At 47.6% G+C, this 22191-nt stretch overlaps 2 protein-coding genes across 5 annotated transcripts; one reads left to right on the top strand and one right to left on the bottom strand.

Moving 5' to 3' along the window:
- Positions 1-2050: 2050 nt before the first annotated feature.
- NUDT16L1 (nudix hydrolase 16 like 1) lies at positions 2051-4689 on the top strand (the record flags this gene model as incomplete). The annotated part of the gene is made up of 3 exons (XM_081840713.1): positions 2051-2447; positions 2953-3744; positions 3980-4689. Coding segments are annotated over 2 exons (690 nt in total), but the record flags the coding sequence as incomplete, so codon positions are not given.
- Positions 4690-4984: 295 nt separating this feature from the next.
- NAA60 (N-alpha-acetyltransferase 60, NatF catalytic subunit) lies at positions 4985-21980 on the bottom strand. 4 transcript variants are annotated; one of them, XM_081840078.1, is made up of 8 exons: positions 21859-21980; positions 19696-19783; positions 13630-13745; positions 12859-12988; positions 12075-12171; positions 8688-8922; positions 7774-7937; positions 4985-7557 (listed from the first exon to the last, which is right to left on the bottom strand). In XM_081840078.1, the coding sequence occupies exons 3-7, from the start codon at positions 13737-13739 to the stop codon at positions 7781-7783; spliced, it is 729 nt and encodes a 242-aa protein (XP_081696204.1). In that variant the 5' UTR covers positions 13740-13745; positions 19696-19783; positions 21859-21980; the 3' UTR covers positions 4985-7557; positions 7774-7780. The 4 variants fall into 4 exon arrangements, with proteins under 4 accessions (XP_081696204.1, XP_081696203.1, XP_081696206.1 ...); XM_081840077.1 differs by lacking the exon at positions 19696-19783; XM_081840080.1 differs by lacking the exons at positions 19696-19783; positions 21859-21980 and adding an exon at positions 16089-18543.
- Between the last annotated feature and the right edge of the window lie 211 nt (positions 21981-22191).

Here is a 22191-nt window from a genome sequence, read left to right as displayed (position 1 = left end):
AAAAGGATAAATGGGTAAAATGCTTAAATTAAGATATGCAGTAAGAATTTGCTAGAAAAATAAGAAACCGCAGGAGGGAGGGAAGTAGAAGAAAACATCACTGGGTTTGTGTGTGATTTATATTTATTGTTTAATATTGTAAAATGAAAAAAATTAAATTAAAAGGGGGGAAACTTGTCACCCAAAGGGTCCCTAAACAGAATAATCACACACTTTATTCACAATCTTGTGTCCCTTAAAAATAATCTTTAGATGCTTTATTAAAAATACCAAAAACTGCTCCCTCCGCTCAGCCCGGGAGGGGAAGGCAGCCCTCTGCGCATGCCCAGAGCATCCTCGCCCGCTCCCCGCCGCCCAACGGACCACATTTCCCAAGACGCGCAGCGGCAGGGCGGATCTAGCTCCGCCCCATCGAGGCTCGAGGCGGGCCGCTGTGAGGCGAGCAGCCTCTCCATTGGGCCGGGCGGCTGCCAGTCCGCCAGGCGGCGCCCCCATTGGACGCCGCCCCCTCTCCCCGCGCGCTCCGGGGGTCGTCGTGTCCGCGGCGATGGCGTCGCCGGAGCTGAGGGGAACAACGGCTCCTCCCGTCGTCGGGCAGCCGCGTCTCGCCGCCTCCGCCTCCGCCTCGGGCCGGAAGCCGCTGGGCCGGGCCGAGCTGAGGCCCCTGAGGCGCGGCGAGGCCTCCGCCTGGGCCCCGGATGGAGCCCCGCCCCGCATCCCGGCATGCTCTTCGCCCGCATCTCGCCGCGCTAAGGCCGCCCTGGCGAGGGGCGTGGCTTGAGGGGATGGGCGTGGCATGTGGGAGCGATGGCTCCGCCCACGCAGGGACGCCACGTGCTCAGCAGCCCACGTGGGAGGTCGGCCGAGCGCTGTTATTATTATTATTAATTATTATTTATTTATTCCAAGGGCTTTTTTCCTTTGGGGACGTGTACCCCTAAACATTTTGTGAATCTAAGTTGGGCCTCATTGAGGGGCAGCATTTCAATATGAGTAGGAAAATAAGAACTTTTTTTTTGAAAGAAAAAAAGCACTGATAATTCCCTTCATCAAGAGACCACAGGGCGGATTATTATTATTAGATATTTATTATTAGATATTTACACTCCGCCAACAGGAACTCAAGGCAGCCTACAGATAAAAGCATAGAACACAAAAATACATAATAAAATCATAGTAAATGAGGGCGGAAAGACAAATCACAGACACACATCACTGTGTGCAGAACTGGGGTGAGACAGTCTGAGCATAATGTTGGCCCATCTGCACGGAGCCCAATTCAAAGTGCAGCTTTTGAGCTATAAAGCCTATTAAGCAGCTCAGGACCATAATACCCAAAGAACCGCCTCTCCCTATATAAACCAACGCTGTGATTTCCATCTGAGGCCCTTCTTCATGTTCCTCTGTGTGAGGTCTGGAGGGCAAACACGTTTCTCTTCAGCCAGGACTTGGGCTGCTTGTGTTTCTGTGCGCTCTGGCACTCATCATGGTCCTCTGTGCGCCAGAAACAGTTTCATCATGCTAGCCATGTGACCTGGAAAAGCTGTGGACAAATGTCAGCTCCCTTGGCCTGAAAAGCGAGATGAGCACCACACCCCATAGTTACCTTTGACTGGACTTAACTGTCCAGGAGTCCTTTATTGGCTGATTAATATTCTACAGCCTTGTAAATGTTTCCGTGGGAAGGAGATTTTTGGTTCTGTTGCTTCTTGACTTGACTATTTGTGCTTTTATCTTATTTTTTCCTTGTGAACTGCCCCGAGTTCTTTTGAGGAAGGTTGGTATATAAACCTAATAAGTAAATAAACAACCAACCAACCAAAGGCCATGGATTGATTAGAAACCGAAGGCCTGCTTGAAGAGGTACATTTTCGCCTGGCACTTACCAAGATACGCAACAAAGGTGTCAGGCAAGCCTCCAAGGGAAAAGCCTTCCACAAAAAAGGGAGCCGCTGCAGAAAATGGATGCAACTATTAACATGCTCCTCCGTTTCCTCCTCTTGTGTTGCAGATGCAGATGTGGTTCAGTGGCCAGCTGGGCTTCCCTGGAGGGTTCGTGGACCTGCACCAGGTGCTGGGCTTGGGTGGTGTGTGTCTGACGGAAGCCAATGACCTGGCTTCACACACCACTGAGGGCCCCCAGCACATGGTGGCCCACTTGTATGCTAAGCAGTTGACCTTGCTAGAGCTGTATGCTGTGGAGATCAGCACCGTGCACTCACAGGACCATGGACTGGAGGTGGGGCTCTGGGGGCTGACAGCAGCACAGAGGGCAGATGGAAGTTCTGTGGAAAGGCTGCTTAGGATGGCTGTGGCCATGAATATTGGAAGGAGCAAAGGGTTAATGGGGTGGGAGAGCTTGATAGGGCTTCCCCTGGGTGAGGGCTTTCATTTGGTGGCCTTAACTCAGGGCAAAGGGCATTCCTTAATCTTCCGAGCAGTGAGGCTCTAGACTGCAGTGCAATATATAGGTTTTCCTAGGTAAAGGTAAAGGGACCCCTGACCATTAGGTCCAGTCGTGGCCGACTCTGGGGTTACGGCGCTCATCTCGCTTTACTGGCCAAGGGAGCGGGCGTACAGCTTCCGGGTCATGTGGCCAGCATGACTAAGCCGCTTCTGGCGAACCAGAGCAGCACCCGGAAACGCCGTTTACCTTCCCGCTGGAGTGGTACCTATTTATCTCCTTGCACTTTGATGTGCTTTCGAACTACTAGGTTGGCAGGAGCAGGGACCAAGCAAGGGGAGCTCACCCCGTCATGGGGATTCGAACTGCCGACCTTCTGATCGGCAAGCCCTAGACTCTGTGGTTTAACCCACAGCGCCACCCGAGTCCCATACAGGTTTTCCTAGTGCAGAGGAAAAAGAGCCCTTTGACTTTGGGTGAGGGTGGGCTGCAGCATGGTGGCATTTTCTGGTCACAGAGCATTTGCCCGTGCTGTTGCAGGTGATGGGAATGGTTTGAGTGCCCCTGTACACCCCGAAGATCGCATGGGCCTTCCTTCCTGGGGAATTCCTTCGTCAGCACAGCCAAATTCCAGCTCCTTTATGCCTTGAAAGTCTTGAACATGGTACTTGTGGAGAAGCCGGCAGAAGCTGTGGCTGCCACGCAGAAACCGCAAAGGCCTTCCTCAGAAGCAGCCTCAGCCACCCCCACAACCGCTTCAGCATCGTCTCCTGCCGCCTTCTGGACCAACAGTCAGGCGGGTGCCAAGGTGCAGCCTCTGCAGGAGAAGGAGCTGCTCTGAGTTGTTTAGGGACTGAGTGAGGAGGACCGAAGATGGGGAAGGCTTTTGCCACAAGCCTGCACTGTGCCGCTACCTTCTTGCCACCAGTGGCTCAGGCCACCCAAAGCCCTCTGGAAGGTTCTGTCCTGAGGAGACGTTCCACTTGGTGCCCTGTGGACTGCTGGTGCTGGCCACTGGATTTATTTATTTATTTAAAAAGCCTGTTTGTGGAAAGGCCTCAGAGGTCAGGATGGGGTTTTCGGTTCCTACTTTTAACACTGCACTTCAGGATATTTATTTTTTAATGTGATAGCTTTGAGAACCAGAGGAGTCAATTTTGCTGCTGTGCTGAAAGTGGAGACCAGAAGAATAAAAAACTTTTTTGTTGCACCTGCAGAAGACTAGGCTTGTGTTTCTACCCAGCTGTTAAAACTACATAGCTGACCTTTTGTTTGAACTTATATAACTTAACACAGGGATGCTCCAGAATGCTGTTTCTCTCCCACAGGGGTATACAGTGGTACCTCAGGTTACATACGCTTCAGGTTACATACGCCTCAGGTTACAGACTCCACTAACCCAGATAGTACCTCGGATTAAGAACTTTGCTTCAGGATGAGAACAGAAATCGTGCTCCGGCGGCAGCAGCAGGAGGCCCCATTAGCTAAAGTGGTGCTTCAGGTTAAGAACAGTTTCAGGTTAAGAACGGACCTCTGGAACAAATTAAGTACGTAACCAGAGGTACCACTGTACAGCTAACTCTTACTATCTCCAAATGGCACAGTCAGGCTTTCCATAAATTTCCAAGATTAGTCCAAGCTGCCCATTTAATCTGAAAGCTTCTACCTCTCATGTGATTTATTTCAGGTATCTCTACAAGCGAAAGGGCAAAACAGCAAAAATCTGAAATGCATTAAGAGTTCTCATAAACCTATTCCACCCCTTACGGAAGATTTGCTCAAAAGCGACACAGATGGCAGCATAGGAGTCAAGAGCACAAACTAGGAGCAAAGCTCAGCGGGTGGCTTAAGCCTTAGTCCTTAGTCACACAGCCATCCCTCGTAGGGCAGCAACAGCACTGCCCTACCATGAAAGGAGCTATGCAGTAAGGATTGCTCAGGGCCAGTTTACACGTGGAGTAGAATCCACCAGCAAAACTTTTCCTAGACTGTATTAGCTCAAAGGTATGGAACCCCTTTCCCCTGCACCAGCCCTCATCTGGAAAACCAGAGCATCATCCGGAAAAGTCCAAGTATTAACATTTGCTTCAGAAGGAAATGACTTAAGCTCATTCCAAAAGGGTTCCCTTTCATACAAAGCTGTTTGACTTTGTTAGCCCACCAGTCAGTCAGTCTACTTCACAGCTGCTTACTGTGACAGCAGTGGCTCAGAGTCTTGGCTGGGGCCTGGATCTGTGATCTTAGCTGTGCAAAGCACTAAGGCTACGGGGGGATCCTTCTTCACCCTAAGCACAGACCCGCTCCAGCAACAGACTCTTGCTGTTAATTTCCCCCCTTTCTGCTGCTGTGTTGCCTGGCCTTGCCCTGTGCATAGGGAGACAGAGGCAAATGCCACAGGGTGCCGGGGGTGGCAGTAGCACAGAGTAGCACAAGTCTTGGCAGGGGCAGCTGCCTTTGGTGTGTGCTTCTGAAAAAGCTCTTCTGCCCCAACAGTCGGGCTTCATGGGCCAGAGCCCTGAGGAACAAAGGCAGGAGACCACACTGTTGTGCAATGGTTAAAAACAAGACAGGAGAGTCACAAACAAAACAAACTCTTTTAATCAAAGACATTTAAAGTGACTGGCTGGCCTTTGCTCTTCAATAAATAAGGGTTGTGGCGAACACCACCGTCTTCTCAAAGGGGGCAGGCCCACAGCTGAGGCCTTTTGTTTCCTTTTCCTGAAGCCATCTGTTTAGGAGTAGTGTGTGCACAGACAACAGGCAAGCAGGCAGGCAGGCATACAAGAGCCACAAAGAGCTCAGACAAGGAGTATACAAAAGCATGAAAAGAAAACCAAAATACACATGGAAACAATAACAGCTCAGGACATTCTCAGGCAAAAGGAAAGTTTCAAAACAAAACAAAAACCCACCACAACACACACTTAAAAGAAAATCACACACAATGATTGTTATTTAAATGGACTTTCCTAAATCCAAGCTTGGGGGCCCTTGGAGGACATGACACCCTCCCTGCCTTTTATGCAAAGGGCAGCATTGCCAGTGCAATCAACCCGTGGGGCAAGGAAGCACCCCAAATGTCAGCTCAGCCTGCCAGGGATGTGCCTCTTCATTTGAGAGCCAAAGCTCTGGAAGATTTCTGCCCTCTGCAGCATAATGGGGGTTCTTGATCGTTACTGGAAGGCAGGTAACATTTTATCAAGCCCTAAATGGCAGGAAGTACCACTGAAGCCTTGCCAAAGCCAGCACCACTATGGCTAAACCTGTTGAGTTTGGGAAACTGGACCATCACAGTCCCTCGTGAGCCAGGTGACCAAGACACAGTGGAGGGGTTCTGTGTCTACCCTTCCTCTTAAAGAGGCAGCTCTTTTCCCCGAAGCCATACATAGATAGGGAGCACCTGCCTAGGCTTCTGAATCCTCCTTCCGATTAGACATGATGGAAGAGGAAACCTAAGAGCTGTTTTACTCCTTAAAATCGAAAAGTGCAAGTCTCAGAACAGAGCTGAGCATGCAGTCAGATTAAGCCAATATTGGGGGAAGGGACCCCATTTGGGGCAGGGGAGACCGTGGGCCCTTCATCGTCTGATAGACACTGCAATATCCCAGCACCTTCCTGCTGCAAATGCGGTGAAATCTATATTGCTTTCTAATTCCAACTGGAAATTCAGACCTGCTGCTTCATCAAGCTTTGTATAATCTCAACTGGGTGGCAAACAAAAGGGCATTCTGGAAGGGAGGGAAGAGGCATTTGGTCATGCAGGGGCCTCCTAGCTCAGAGTTCTGGGCTCACAGAGCAGCACAGTTAAGAAGACGAGCTTGCTGGCACTCTTCCAAGGGTCCACTCGGATGCTGGCAACTCTTCCCAGAAGACGACAGCAGAGGAACAGGCTGTTTGCCCTGCATCCAGCACACCTTGACTTCATTGCAGTCATACAGTGGGGAGATGCCTCCTGAGAATCAGAGAAGTCATAACCCTGTTGGTGCTGCTCTCTGCAAAGCACTCCTTCTCCGGAGAGGTGCTGTGCACAAGAGCCAAGCACCTTATCCTACTGGCCTTTAGGGCAGCCATAGTGGATAGCTGTGGCGCAAAGCCCAGATGGGGCAGGGCAGTGCAGTTGTGCCCCACCCCACGCTTGAGGGACCAGAGGGCTACACCATGCACCTTTGGACAGCAGAGCCAGGGGTTAATAGCTAAATGGGGAACGGGTGTCGTGTGCAAAACGTGGCAAACAAAAAGCATCCATTGAAGGCCCCCAAGGTGCCTCAACAGACAGCAGAAACCAAAGGTGAGACTTCTGCCTTGCAGCAAAGCAAGTGTCTCCTCTGTACGTCCTCAACCCTGGCTGCCACCTCGTTGGGAGACCCATTTCCACAATTATAGCTTGGGACGCTGGGAAAACTGACAGGCAAGCACTTCAGGCTCCCACCGGAAGATTCAGCAAAGGGGGAAGTGAAGGGCCCCTGAGTTTCCACAGCAAGGTGAATTCTTCAAGTCAGATCTTCCCACACCTTCACAGCATCCACAGGTCTTGAGTTCTAGCTGAGACTACAGGCAGAATTCTATATACACAGTGTATGTTGAGAAGTACACACCCACTCACCCATTTCACTATGAAACAGCCAATCCAAGATGCTTCATTGAAAACCACCCCCAGGCCAAGGAAGCCCGTGTGAGAGGGGAGGCGCTGGAGCTCTGGGCTCCCCAGCAGCCGACAAAAATAGAAGTGCAGCTCAGGAAGCCACAACTTTTACACCAAAGGAGTGAAAAACCGCATCGGCCTTCTCTGCTCCTAGTCACAGCATCAGGAAAAAAATCAACACAGTCTTCCTCTCTTTTGTGCAAGCTCCATCCTCACCCCAAGCAGAGGGCTTGGAGCACACCTGGTGTCCCTCGGGCAGCTGCTGAAAGACTGGCTGGAGGATGAACAGCCGCTCACCTACAGCGCAGGAGGAGGAGGAGCATCTACGGGAGAAGCATGACTTTCAACCTGCAAACTCTTCCTTAAGCCCTGGGGCAACACGGGAAACGAGAGCCCAGCAAGATGAGAAGATCTGCCAAGTCTTGGCTAGTTCACAGAGGGGCACCCAGGTTCATGGGATGGATCAGCGAGCAAAACCGTTGTCTGTTTCATCACGTAGAGAAGGACCTGCCTACAAGAGAAGCACTGTTCAGAACCATCAAAGAACAAGTATTGTGCCACATTCAAGGTGGAGCCTGCCCTAGTTCTAATGCACTTGCATCTTAAATTTAAATTTTACTAAACAGAGCACACAACAGTGGGTGCCAGGGTGGCCTCCACTTCGTGCTCCCAGCACAAAGAGCACCCACAGGACAGGAAAAATGGCATGACCCAGGCTGCAACTTACCTTAGAATCACATTGTCCGGCTATATTCGATGCCACTCTTTGCTGAAATGCCCGACCATGGCAAGAGACTGCAGAGGAGGCTCTGGGCTTGGCGGTAGATCCGCTGGGGAATTGTGCAGGGGCTCAGACTGGCCAAGGTCGATCCGATGTGCTGAAGATAGTCAGTGCACTGCCGTTAAGGAGCCCCAACAATGAAGACTGAGACAGCTGAATTGGCCAAGCCAAGAAGAAGCGGCAGGGCAAGTTCTTTGGGAAATACTGCTTCCCATGGAAAGAGGGTCCATCACCTGCAAACTCTAATGTGCTCTAGGTCCCCACCCCAGGACACTGGGGTTGCTCAGGGTGCCTCAGGGGAGCAGCATAAATATTTCCATGTAATGTGCATCATGATTATAATTTGGACTTTGTGCCTCTCAAGGCCAAGACACTTGGGCCCTACTAAAGAGGCAATCCATAACCACAGTCTTAAAGTCAAACATGAGCACACCTGGCAATTATTACTTTTGTGCACCAGGAGGAAGCACTAGACACAGAAAGGTGGCAGCTCCACAAGGGTAGGAATTCTTTCCCCTGCAGATTATCAAAATATGAGAATGAAGTCTATTCTGGAAGGGGTGCAAGGCCCAGGAGAGTAAGCAAATATGCAGTAATTTAACTTATTTCAATATATTGCATCTTGCATTGCACTGTCTATACTAGGAGAGTCCTTATTGGTTGCAGCAGTGGCCAGACCCGCCTCTCCAGCAGTGCCAGCCTGGGTCTTAGCAGGATGAAGGGGCTCTCGCCCTGCCCTGAGCTGCCAAGCACCAGTCCCTGACCTCTGCTCATGCAACGTGGTGCATGGCTTCTCAAAACACCACAGACCAGATCATGAGCAGCATCCCACAGCTTGCCAGACCACCAACAAAGGATATAAGATTGTCCATGGAGGGTGCCCACCATTGATGTACAAAACGTAAGTGAAGCCATCTTTGAGGACGCCTCTTATGGAATAATAGTAGGGCAGGTAATGGTGCTGCTTAAAGTCTCTGTTTTCATAGAAGTTTATAGCAGTGTTGTTAGTGGTGAGGACATGCAGGTAGATGGCTTTGCAGTGATCCTGGGCAGTTGTTGATATGTGATCTTTCAAGCTTTCAAGTAAGAGAGAACCTACCACAGGAGAGAAAGCGTTAGAAGCAACAAAGGCGGCCAACCCACTATCCAGGCAGTTTTCGCTGCTGCTTTGCTGTGGCTGAGTTTTAGCTGCAGTAACATGCCCTTACTCTGAAGCAAGGGTTCCCCCCTACCTTGTACCCCCTCCCCGCTAGTACTGGAACAAGAATGCTTCCATCTCTTAATTTTTGGACTACTTAGCAGAAGCAACACATTGCACAATGTTGCCAAGTGTGACCCTGGCCAGTGGACACGGGTAGCCTGGCAAGGGGCTTGTCAGGTTAATTACAGCTTGAAACATATACTCTGGGGTGAGGATGAATGACCACTTATGTCCATTAAGGGGCAGGCTTTCTGCAGTTTTAAAACACAGGCTTGGAGCTGTGCTGCAGTGAAGACCACGACAAGGGATCTGCCCCCTCTGCCTGACAAGGCTTCCACACCACATTTCCTGGCATCTTCAGCTAAGGCTGGGGGGATTTTTTGTTTGCAGTATGAAAGCGTCACAAGCACCTCAGTTTTTAGTTAAGAGGAAAGGCACATTTCCAGCTCCCATGATTGTGAGGATAGGCTTGAAAGCATGGAGGCAAAGAATGACAAGCTCTCGGAAGCCACAGGGAGGCAGGTAGTAGCTGGGGGTCCTGCCTCAGAGGGGACACATGGGATTCCTTGCCCCTAGACATGGAGAGCACAAAGTAGCACCACTCTTCTAGTCCAGAAATGTGAATTCCCTTCTTTTTCAAGTGCAGAGGAGTATACACAGATGTGCCATCAGCTCTTGTGCTTGTGATGCAATTACACAGCCTTTTTTTTGGGGGGGGGTGTTGTTTGACTGACTACAGCAGTGCAAAGTATTTAAAGTGCAATCCTATCCTGGAGACTTCCGGGTTAGCGCCATCGGCAATGGCGGCGTTCCTCTGACTGAGAGGAACCCGCTCCGTGGAATTCGGGTCGTGCCGCCGCGGTGAAGGCGGAGACCCCTTAGAAATCCCAGGCGGAGGAAGCCTGGGAACGTGGGATTCGGCTGACACCAGGAGCACCCCCCCCTACCCGCAGGGAAACCCCTTTTTTGGGGTTCCGAAGTGACGTGGGGTGAGCGGCGTGGTGTTTTGAATCGACCACTATTTTTACGGAGTGAAGCCGTGTAGCCGTTGCCGGAGAGCGCTGACTTTTTCTTGTGGACAATTGGATTTCAAACAACAACCCGTGAGTAGAACGGAAATTGGACTTTTAAAGTATTTTTAAATTGGCACCGATCGGGGAAGGTCTAAACAGGAAGTCCACCTCCCCTTTCTGTAAATATACTGAAGCAAAGAATTTGTTAACTAAGGTCGTGGAGAGTCTTACGTAAAGGATTTAAATTCCACTAATTGAAACTACTATCAATATTTTTTTTTGGAAGCAGGGGAGCCTGCAGGAGAAGGATAAAATTCGGGAATTGAAGCGCCACTTCCCTAAACCCGGGAGTGATCTGCGAGAGCCCGTTGACGGTGAATAGATAAATCTGACAGCTGTCAAGCTAGCTGCCAAGATACAAAAGAAGGACTTTGTTTCTACTGTCCGTTTTTGTGTTTAAAAAGAAGGAAGGATCTGTTACAATTTTATGTTTAAAAAGAAGGAAGGAACTGATACAATTTTACGTATGGGACCTTTGGGACTGTGCTGGAAGGAGTGATAAAAGGAACTTGTGTCCCTCTAGAGGGAGCTTTGGGATATTGTCGTAAGGATGCAGCTGGGAAATTGCTTTTAAAGATAAAAGGTCTGAGAAACTAGTTTTTGACCTTGGACTGTTTAAGGATGGCGGTCGGGAAGGAAGTTGAGTGTGAACTGAACAGGACATTTTATCTGTTGGGAAAGCTGCAAGACCAGATAAATGTTATGGCTACCAATGTTGTAATCTTGGGAACAAAAGTGGGCATTAGTAAAGAAGCTGACAAGAACTTGGCACAGGAACCTCTTCCAACTGAACAAATTGAAGAATTTGAGAAGGAGAAACTTGTTGTGATTAAAGTGATGAAAGGGGGAGCCGTAACCCTACAGAGGCAAATGGTGGATTATAATTCGAGGCCTTACATGATGGCAACCAGGAGGAGCCAGTTTTTGGAGATGGAAGCCTGGCTTGGTTTGGAAAATGAAAGATGGAGAGATCACCTTATGTGGAGATCAAATGACTTTTGGGATATAAATCTGAGCCAGGTGGAGGCTGGAGCTTTTGGGGCCTTTGGATTTGAAAGGAGTGTGAAACAAGATTTGGAATATCCTACAGGCCCTACTTTTAACTACGGAAGTCTGGCATACCTGCTAAGAAGGAATATGACTACTGATGGGTTGGAGCTTCTTCGAGATCTGTTCTTTAACACCAAAGACTACCAAAAAGACCGGCAGAGGGGACATGAAAGAGATTTAAGAGCCTCGGACTTAAGATCTCCGGGTTGATGGTTTTCCGAGATTGATGGAACTATTGCTAGGGGCCGAAACCGGGGAGGGGAGTTGGTGAAAGAAAATTGGGAATTTAAAATGTATATATTATAATTTGTTTTCTTTTTCTTTTTCTTTTAATGAGAGATGGGAAAATCGTGGAATGGAATTTTTTTTTTTTTTTTACCCTAGGGGAAACGTTTCAAGAATAAGTTCAGATATATAAGTTTTAATGAGAAATAAGATTAAATAAAGTAAAAGTGGATGGTTAATTGGTGAAAGAAAGAATGGAAAATTACAGTATAATAAATAAGATAAGATATAACGATAAAAATAAGGTGAAGGATTTGCTGAAATATCTATATGAATTAGAATACAAAGAGGGGAGATGTGAGGAGGTCAAGGAGATAAGTTAAGAAAGGGAGTTATATTAAGGTTTAACTTGTTCTTTTGCTTTTTTGTTTTTTGGATTGTATCTTTTTTTTCCTTTTTAGCTGTTTTTCCTTTTTTATTATTCTATTTTTATTTTTCTCTTGGATATGTTTTGTTTTTATATATTGTGTTCTTCTTTGTAACCTTTTAAAACTGAATAAATATTATTGAAAAAAAAATAAAAATAAAGTGCAATCCTATCCTATGTATGTCTACTCAGAATCAGGTCCCACTGTGTTCAATAGGGCTTACTTCCAAGGCAACTATGCATATGAGATTGCAAGCTAAGATACTCTTACCTATGCCATGCTTTCGAAATTCTTTTACCACTCCTAAGCTTAAAATGTAAGCAACCTGAGTATCCACCGGGAAACTGGAAGCTAAAATGTCACCATCCTAAAGGGGAGAAAAAAACCACAACAGAAAGGCATTTACTCAACACACAAAGATACAGAACCCATTTTTCTGGCATGCTTCGTGCTTTTTGCCAAGCAGCCTCTTTGCCAATCCAGCCTCCTTCACTTGGCAACTTTCTGTTTGGAAGTTGGATGGAGGCAAGGAAGATTTGGAGTAGGCAGACACAGACACAGACACAGACACACACACACACACACGTGTCCAGGGGAGGGGAGCCAAATGGAAATTGGCAGATGGTGAATAAGAACATGGGAGTTGAAACTGGAGTCTATGGAGAGGGGCAGAGAACAGTCAAAATTGAGAAAGTCCCTACCCAAAACTACTGGAAATCCCTTTCAAGCCCCAGGATCTCTAGCACACGGTTGAGGAGCCTGTGGCCCTCCAGATGTTAATGGACTGCAACTCCAATCAGCCCCCCCCAAGCATGGCCAATGGCTGGAGATGACGGAAACGAAAGTCAGACATTTGGAGAGCCATAGGTTCCCCACCCATCCTTTAGCAGATGCTGCCTTCACAAGCAAACAACTGAAACCATGAAAGGCAGCTAGCTTGCTGTCCCATTATAAAGACAAACATGGACTCCATGATGCAAGCCTCAATTGCTCAATGGCTGGTGGGTAGGCAAGGGTTGTGCACCTTTTCCTGGAGCGGGGCCCTCTCTCATACCTCTTTGTGCACTTTTGTTCGACTCTTGATCTCAGCTACTATCATTCCCACAATAGAGCCTCGGTAAGTGGCTGCCAGGGAAAAAAACTTCTTGTTGGAGGTGATGTCCCGATACCATGAGTCAGGGTACCTGGGAAGAAAGGTACAGACAGAGGTGAGGGAAGAACCCAACAGATCTCATAAGAGCTGCAGCACATGTGCAGTGGAAAGATTTCCCCTGCTGTTTCTTCACATGGAAAATTTCCCCTTTCTAAACATATAATTGTACAGTTTGAAGGGACCCCAAATTTCATTAAAAAGCAACAACTGTAACATACAGATAGATGGATACAATACCAGTCAAGCTGGGTAGCTGCAAAGTTGTATTTAACTTGTTTTCTAGTGACTTTTCCTAGAAAGCACACATTAATATAAATAGGATGTTAATAGCATTCAGAGTTTGTTTATAATTTAAAGGGGGGCAGTGATGTGAGGAAGTGTCTGCTATTAACAGTCATTTCTGGGGAAAGCCTTGTGGGCAAGATAGTGAAGCCTGGAGGATCAACATCCAGGCCCAAAGCCCGAGGTTCCCTACCCCTGGTCTAGATGGCCTTTGGTTGACAGTTTTCTCATTTTATGATCAACTGTCCCAGCATAACAACAGGATCTCTGAGTTGACAGTGTCTGTGGTTACACCTGCCAGTTCACAAAATTCAAGGAGGCAGATTCCATTCCTCTTCCTCCCTCCCCCCCCCAAGAAAACCAGTTGCAGGAGCCCAGGCTGCAACATACTCTATTGGGAACCAATCACCGCAGAGCTGCTTGACTGTGTCTATGTCATCATGGCACAGAAGACGAAGGTATATCTCACTAAGTGCAGTTGGAGGCACCTCCTCTGTCATTCACACCTGGAAAAGAAAAGAAAGAAAAGGTTTTTAAGCAGAGGTTGGATGACCAACTGCCATGGATGCTTTAGCTGAGGTCCCTGCATAGCAGGGGGTTGGACTGGTTGACCCTTGGGAGTCCCTTCCACCTCAACAATTCTACAATTATATCATCACATCCTATAAAAATACAGTGAAACCTTGGGTTATGTTACCTTTGGGTAATGTAACTTTCGGGTTGTGAATTCGGCAAACCTGGAAGCGTATACTTCTGGGTTTCGCCCCGCGCACATGCACAGAAGCGTTTTATTATGCTGCGTGCGTGCGTGCGCAGAAGCAGCGCCTCTTACGGAATTTTCGGGGCCCGTACGGACCCCCGGAACGAATTACATTCGTATCCAGAGGGTCCACTGCAATATAAAATAATCATCAAAATGACTGGCTCGCCTTGAAAATATGCAAACTGTCAGCATAAAAATATATTCAATAAGCATCTGAAAATTTATCCTACTTCTGCAAGCACCTCCTACATCCTGATGCTATTGATCTAAGCTCACCTTGCAATGTCCGCCTCCACCCCCCCACTGGAAGGAGGCCTGCAACTGGTCCTGAGCTGTCTGCTTCCTATTCACTTCCTATGAGCTGCTTTGCCAAACTCTGCACTCCAGGAAATTAAACTGAAAAGCAAACAAGTTTGCTTGGTTTGAATACAGCAGGTGCAGGGAACCTTTGACCTTCCAGATGTTGCTGAACTACAACTTCCATTAGCCCCGGAAAGCATGGCAAATGGCCTGGAAGGATGGGAGTTCCCCAAACCTGGAGAGGAACATGATTAGATAACTAAAAGAACAAACAGTCTGCCTGAGCAACAGGCAGAGATTTTCCCTCAGCGACCAAGGTACAAAGGACAGGTCTGTGTGTATGCATTCTTCACATGATAAAATGAAAGCTTCTGTTGGGGCTAAATTGGGGGTGGGTGGGTATCTTGCTGCTGCATTAAGCACTGCAATGCACTGTGTACACCAAAGGCAACCTAGATGTTCCCAACACCAAACAGGAAGAGCAAAGCATTCTCTCTTTGCCATGTGTATGTTGCAGACAAGCCAAATCCAATGACCCTGACTGTGGGAAATTGCCTTGGCAAATGCTACTACTGCCAGCTCTACATAGACATAAGAAGGGAAATGTCAGTGCTGCTAATCTTTATTCAGTTCCAGGAACATCTTTGATATTAACTCAACTGCTGGACCATCTGTTACCTATTTATTTTAATCTAAAGCCCTCTACGGGGGACGTGGGTGGTGCTGTGGTTTAAACCACTGAGCCTCTTGGGCTTCCCAATCAAAAGGTCGGCGGTTTGAATCCCCACGACGGGGTGAGCTCCCGTTGCTCGGTCCCAGCTCCTGCCAACCTAGCAGTTCAAAAGCACGCCCAAAAAAGTGCAAGTAGATAAATAGGTACCGCTCCGGCGGGAAGGTAAACGGTATTTCCATGTGCTGCTCTGGTTTTGGTGTTCCATTGCACCAGAAGTGACTTAGTCATGCTGCCCACATGACCTGGAAAAACTGTCTGCGGAGCTATGCCGGCTCCCTTGGCCTGAAAGTGAGATGAGTGCCGCAACCCCAGAGTCGTCTACAACTGGACTTAACTGTCAGGGGTCCTTTACCTTTTTTAAGCCCTCTACCAGTGTAAATGTAATACAAACAACAATTTTGTGTACTGAATTCAGCAGAACTTACTTCCAAGTAAACATGTGTAGGGTCAGAAAATATAGTTCTCATATGACTTTAGTGGGGCTACTTTCATGAACAGGATCACACTCCATGGCAGAGGTAAATCAGACTGACAGGCATCCATAATGTGGTTTGAGAGGAACATCTGGCTCAAACCCTCCTCCTATCCAATTAGTAAGTGGGTAGCGGAGTTGATGAGTGGAAGATCTAGCCTTGGGATGGACAGCCCAACTTGATAACATTTGCCTTTTTAAAAGCGCCAAAGCACTTATTATTATTATTATTATTATTATTATTATTATTATTATTATCATCATCCAGATTTATAAATTGCCTAACAATTCCAAAATGTAGTGCACAGATTAAAAACAAAGACAGTCCCAGCCTAAAGACTTACAACCTGAGAAACACAACACAGAAGGAAAAAGAGATGAGGAGGCAAATGCCTAAAGTTAGAGTTCTTCACCTACACATGTATGAAGGAGATGGCCCTGGTACCCACCTCTCCCTCTCGCCTGTCAGATTACTTCCTCTGCTGCAGCAAGAATTCTGGCTAAAACCTTTGTCTGGGAAGTAGGAAGACTACCCAGACTCAAAGCAGCAGGAAGCAAAGAGGCACAAACTGCCAGCTTACCTTCCAGAAGAGGCCAAAAGCCAGAGGGGACAGAACTAGTGCAATGTCAAGCAGACTCTCTCTTCCTTGACCAAATTGCCTCCTAGCAGCAGGACCACAGCAGCCCTATGGTTGCACCCCCTACTCATGCACACCTTTCTTAAGAATCCTCAGAGATGACCCCTGCAGAAGTGGAATCCAGCACTCCCGATTAAGCCAGCTACCACCTCAAACCTCCTTTCAGTAGCTTCTAGGTCCTCTTAATAACACAAAGGAGGCAGGCTCACGACAGTTTATTATTAGAGTTGCTCTAAAACTGGGTCAAAACACCATGTGCTTTGCATTTTGCAAAGAAAACGCTTTAACACAGCAGATGGAAAATATCACCATGGGGACTTTGCTTCCTGCAAGACGGCTGAGTCTTTAGGGGTCTCGTCACAGCAGCTCTGATGGCTACCAGACACAAAGGGAAGAAAATCACCACCAGTATGAGAAGACATTTTGGTAACACTGAATATTTTTGGACCATACACAGTACTTCAGAATTACAGATTAGGATTATGTGGTAACTCCTCCCTGAGCAGATGCACTCTTCAGCCATCCAAAGTAAGTCCTGCTGATTCATGCTGCACTTGCGAATGCCCTCTTCCCATGTCCAGAACAACTTCTACTGTCATCCTGTCTTCACTTCCCAGAAAAAAACAACCATTCCTTTAATCTCACATTTTGCAGCTTTCCAGTCTTGGAAGAGGTCAAGCTTTAAACTGACTTCCTAAAAAGCTTTTGAAGAGCTTCCTTCAGAATTTCCAGTGGGCTGTTTGAAAATGACAAATATTTCTTATCGTTTGTCTGTTTTAAACTCTTATGGCTCATTCAGACTCGTGCTTCTCCCATGCCTAGAAAGCGTTGGTCCCAGTGGTTTTGCCCTTGCTCTGCTTTCTCCTTGAAACCTGCTCTTCAGCAAATGTCAATCTGGAGAAAACCCAATAGATATCAGGTTTCCCTAGGGGGAAACAATGGGGCAAAGGCAAGTCTCCAGCACATGGAAAAACACTCACCCAACAAGCTTCACTCTCAGCATTTCAGGTAAAGCGCCTGTTGCTATTTCCATTCAGAGTGGTATGTTTGCATCCTCCCTGTGAGGCTCATTCCATTGTTGCTTGCTACTACATCTCATGACCACGAACTGTAAAGGTTAACTATGTACAAAAACAAAGTCTTTGATATACAGCGGAACCTTGGGTTGCAGACGTAATCCATGACACAGGCATGTCTGCAACCCACAGCGTTTGCATCCTGAAGCGCCGCGTCTGCGCGATTTGGTGCTTCTGCACATGCGCGAGTGGCGAAACCCGGAAGTAACCCATTCCGGTACTTCCGGGTTTCCCGCAGTCCACAAACTGAAAACACATAACCTGAAGCGTCCGTAACATGGGGTATAACTGTATACGCATTTTGTATTTCATTCTACCCATAGAAAGCTCTCTCCCTAGCAGCATTGGATCCTTCCAACCAGCAACCAAGGCAGAGGTTTGGAAACTCTCTTGCTATCAACATGCACAACCCAGTTATTTAAAAAAATAATAATAATTAATACCTGATAAGAGATGCAAAATAGCTTTTTAGTGACAGGCATACAAATTATTCAAGGTCCAAAGTTCAAGTTAGAAATAAGAACCAGGTTTTTAATTATTTAAAATGGAGATGGCAATTAATCACAAGGATAGAATACCAGCAGGTACAGCAAAACTATTATCACATTAGCATCTCCCTGTCAAAACCTAATGGCTTCCATGGGAGAGGAATAACACAAATCAGTGAACCCAGACAGAAGCAGCATAAATCCAATGAAATACAGTGGAACCTTGGTTCTCGAACTTAATCCATTCCGGGAGTCTGTTTGACTCCCAGAACAGTTAGAAAACCAAGGGATGGCTTCCGACTGGCTGCAGAAGCTTCCTGCACTCAATTGGAAGCTGCATCGGACGTTCGGCTTCTGAAAAACATTTGCAAACCATAACACACACTTCTGGGTTTGCAGCGTTCAGGAGCCAAGCCATTCGGGAACCAAGGTACCACTGTACCGAAAAACAGCTTCATTGTTGTGAGCAGTACCAGCTAGAGGCCTGTGTGGGGATTCAGACTAGATCAAGGGCCTCTCCCCTCCCACTAAAAGGGAGACTTATAGGTTATCACCTCTGCCATACCAACAGCCCATTGTTCTAGCAATGTCACTAAATAACTCCTGCTGCTACCCATTCCTCTGGTGCCTTCAGTGGACAGCAGGAGTCTAGTTTCCCCCTTATTAGTAAAAACGTAACTGATCAAACAGAGCAATGGAGAAAAATACACATATTTTTAAAAAGACCAATGGAAGAACAAGGTGGTCTCATTTAGAGAACACACATCCTCTTTACGCAAGGACCTTCCCACTTCCTGCCACTCAACCATGTTCTTACAAATTTCAGATCCATCCAAGTGTTTGTTCATCTAATATTAAATTTTTAAAAAGTTATCTCAACATGAACCAACAAAATGACAAAGAGTTTGCCGTCAAGACAAGCTCTGAGGTCAGAAATGCCTATTTCAGAGTATACACAGAGCTTAAACTGAGTTTAAGAATTTCCCAGTAAAAAAACCAACAACCAATAAAAGGAATTCTGGGAAACTGTTACATTTCAGGACTCCAATGCAGAATTATCAGCTCCATCAAAGACTTCTTGCGATTCTTTGGAAGATGCTACAACCATTCAACAAGCTTAAATGCAGACATGCCCTTGATAGCTTTCATCTTCAGCATCTTGCTCATCTAGGCTCTTGAAAGGGTTCAAGCAGCATTAATGGGGTGGACAATTCCACACCATTAAAGGGGAGGAGGCAATCACTGCAATCCTGCGGACCTTCATTCTGTGTGTGAGCAACAGAGCCCAAGGTCAGGGGGTGACTTCAGTACAGCCCTGGAGGATTAATGCTGCACCTCATACTCTAAAAAGGAAATGGGAGCATCAGCTCAACCCCAGTGTGTGCCATGTTGATACAAGTGCCACCAGTCTTAGGAGGACGCAGAAAACTTTGCTAGCAATCACCCTCTTGCAATTCAAGGACACTTTCAAAAGCCAGAGAAGACTTGGCATCCTGCTTCACCTTCTGAGCCAAGTGCAGCCATGACCCTTACCACCCCCAGCATAGTCACAGTTATGCTCCCCATCACACTTTATGCTACTCTCACATAAAGTCCTTTGTTTCCTCTCTGCCTGCTTGTTGTCATCCCAAATGGCAAATGTTCCCATTTTTCTCTTTTGGTGCACTTCACAGGAGGCCTGCCTGTTTCAGGCTCCCTTGCAATGAAAAATGTAAAGATTGAAGATGATGTCTTCACCCAAAGACATCTGCCTGTGAAACAAAACACTCATGGTTCCTATACCCATCCTTTTAAAGAAGGGGAGGGCCTATCGGAACTGTGACTTGGATCTTTCATTGGAATGCAAAACATCCGACACATTCTGTCTCTCTCTCACACACAAACAAAAGCAAACCTAAATGCTATTTTCAGCTTTAAAATATCAACATATTCCAAAGAGGCAATCAGGAGCAACCCAGGATAGATTCAGCCCCTGCCCTGGCTCACCTGCAGCAATATTAGGACTAGTCTTGACTTGATCTTACTTTTGGGCTGCTGTAAAGTCCAACTGCTAAGAATCCAGGGTCAAGAAATCCTGTAAAAAGTGGTGAAGACACTATTACACACATCTCACCTCCCTCTTCTCCTTTCTACTTTGAAAGAATCAAAACCATACCTTTATTCAAATATGGATTCCAGAGCAGTAAACAGAAAAAAAATCTAAATATCAATAGAGTATTAAAACCAAGAATAAAAAGAATATATTCAAAAAAATCCTGATAGTCAACAGACCAAAACTACTCAACAAGCTAAAACAATAAGTACAGCCCTGTGATGTAATGGTTAAGAGCAATGGACAAGGACCTGGGAGATCAGAGTTCACAGGAAACACACAATTAGGTCTTATGGCAGAATCAAATGGAAGCAACAAGCTTCCCCAGGAGCCACAAGTAAATTATGTTTACTCCATCCCCAAGTAAATTATGTGTTCAGGATGGTTAGTTTTTTATGGTGACTGTTGTGGCTCACTGAATGTTTGTTGCATTGCCTTGGCTGCTGTGAATGTTTGAAAAAGCGGCATGGAACTCTTTCAAACAAATAAATTAAACTTCTTATCTCAGGTACAGATAGGTAGCCGTGTTGGTCTGCCATAGTCAAAACAAAAATACCGTATTTTTTGCACCATAACACTCACTTTTTTCCTCCTAGAAAGTAAGGGGAAATGTCTGTGCGTGTTATGGAGCGAATGCCTGTGGGTGGCGGGGGGAATCTGCTGCAGTCGTGAGCAGAGGATCCATGGTTCCCCTTCCTTCCCTCCTCCATGGTTACAAAGCATGGATCCACATGGGTCCTCAGGATTTTTGCATTGGGCTATTCCAAACTCACTGTCAGATCACATGACTGTGGCCACAGCATGAACCACAAAAATCATATATCCACTATTTCGTTTAGAATATTTTTTTTCTTGTTTTCCTCCTCTAAAAACTACGTGCGTGTTATGGTCTGGTGCGTGTTATAGAGCGAAAAATACGGTAATTCCTTCCAGTAGCACCTTAAAGACCAACTAAGTCAGTTCTTGGTATGAGCTTTCGTGTGCATGCACACTTCTTCAGATACACTGTGTATCTGAAGAAGTGTGCATGCACACGAAAGCTCATACCAAGAACTGACTTAGTTGGTCTTTAAGGTGCTACTGGAAGGAATTTTTTTTCTTATCTCAGGGTGACTTTTGGGAGGGGGCGAGGTCAAGAGAGAGGGAAGTGAGATGCCTCCTCAGGAATGCCAGACCAGGGTTAACCTGAGAGGAAGTGGCTGGCACAGGACCTGCCACGGGTAGGGAGGTTTTCCTTTGCAACTGCTTGCTCTGCACTGACAGGGGGGCCTGGGCAGTATCTTCCGCATTAATGCCTCCCACTAAGCAGGTTGCATATTCTTCTTAGAATGGGTGTGCTTTTATTTTTATTTCAATGTATTTTTATTAAAGATTCCTTGGCTTACAAAAGCACGTGCAATGCCTCTTTTTTCAAGTTACATTTTCTACAGATCAGTTTCATTTGTTGAGACATTAAGTGTCACATTAGGAAGGAAAGCGGGGAAGAGGTGGAGTGGTGTCGGGTGGCGATGTTTCTATTTTACTTAAGGTTTGGGGTTTTGTGTCAGCGAGAACGGGCGTGCATTTAATGTATTATTTTAACGGGTTTCTAAGATGCATTAATTTACGTGGGGTTTTGTTTATTTGGGGTTTTCCACTTGCTTGCAAGTTGCTCTGAGTTGCCTTTGGCGAGAAAGCGAATAAGAGCAACAATAATACTGTCTGTGTGTCGGGAGCGCGCGCTGCTTACGATACTTGGCTTCGACGCTGCGACCTTCGGGCGAAGGGCGGGTACTCGATAGCCTCAGGCGCCCTTCTGCTCTGCGGGCAACCCCCGAGGGCCCATTCGCGGGGCGGCGGGAGAGGCCCCAATCCCGGGGCGGGAGAGGCCTTGCTCCGAGGGAGGCGGAGGCGGCTCCCACGAAGGGAAGGCCGGGCTGCCGCCGCCGCCGCCTCCTCCTCCTGGCCGGGGCCTCCTCCTCCTCCTCCGCCGCCGCCGCCGCCTCTCCCCCGGCCCCGTTCCGCCCCGCAGCCGGGCCCCGAGGCGGCGCGTCTCTCCCCGAGGCGGCCGGGCGTACCTGAGGAGGGGCGGCGGCTGCCCCAGCTCCAGGCCGGAGGCGGCGGCGGCGTCGGCGTCGGCCCGCGGCTCGCTTAATTCATCCCGGGGAGGGAGTCCGGCGGAGACCGAGCGGGGCCCGGAGCGGATACCTCAGCGGCAGCGGCGTCGGCGGCGTCAGGCCCACCTCGCAAGAAGGCGGCGCCCCATTGGCCGCGCGGCAGGAGGACGGCGTCACGTGGCGGCCCGTCACCATCGAAGGCAGGCGCTGCGGCCGCGCACGCGCAAACCGAGGCAGCGGAGTCGGGCTGCCTGTCAACAACGCCGGAAAGGAAGCTCCGCCGGCCGGCGGCTC

This window comes from Podarcis erhardii (assembly GCF_964252035.2).
Source record: "Podarcis erhardii genome assembly, chromosome: 14".
Lineage (NCBI taxonomy): Eukaryota > Metazoa > Chordata > Lepidosauria > Squamata > Lacertidae > Podarcis > Podarcis erhardii.
This window is presented reverse-complemented; position numbering and strand designations above follow the sequence as displayed.

What these genes read in the sequence shown, in the direction of transcription:
- NAA60 (XM_081840078.1), bottom strand. Translation starts at nt 13,739, where the DNA reads ATGACAGAGGAGGTGCCTCCAACTGCACTTAGTGAGATATACCTTCGT. An exon ending in GGTGATTGGTTCCCAATAGA is followed by an intron (nt 12,989 to 13,629) that starts GTATGTTGCAGC and finishes CTTTCTTCCCAG; the next exon opens with GTACCCTGACTCATGGTATC. An exon ending in ATTTCGAAAGCATGGCATAG is followed by an intron (nt 8,923 to 12,074) that starts GTAAGAGTATCT and finishes CTCCTGTGGTAG; the next exon opens with GTTCTCTCTTACTTGAAAGC.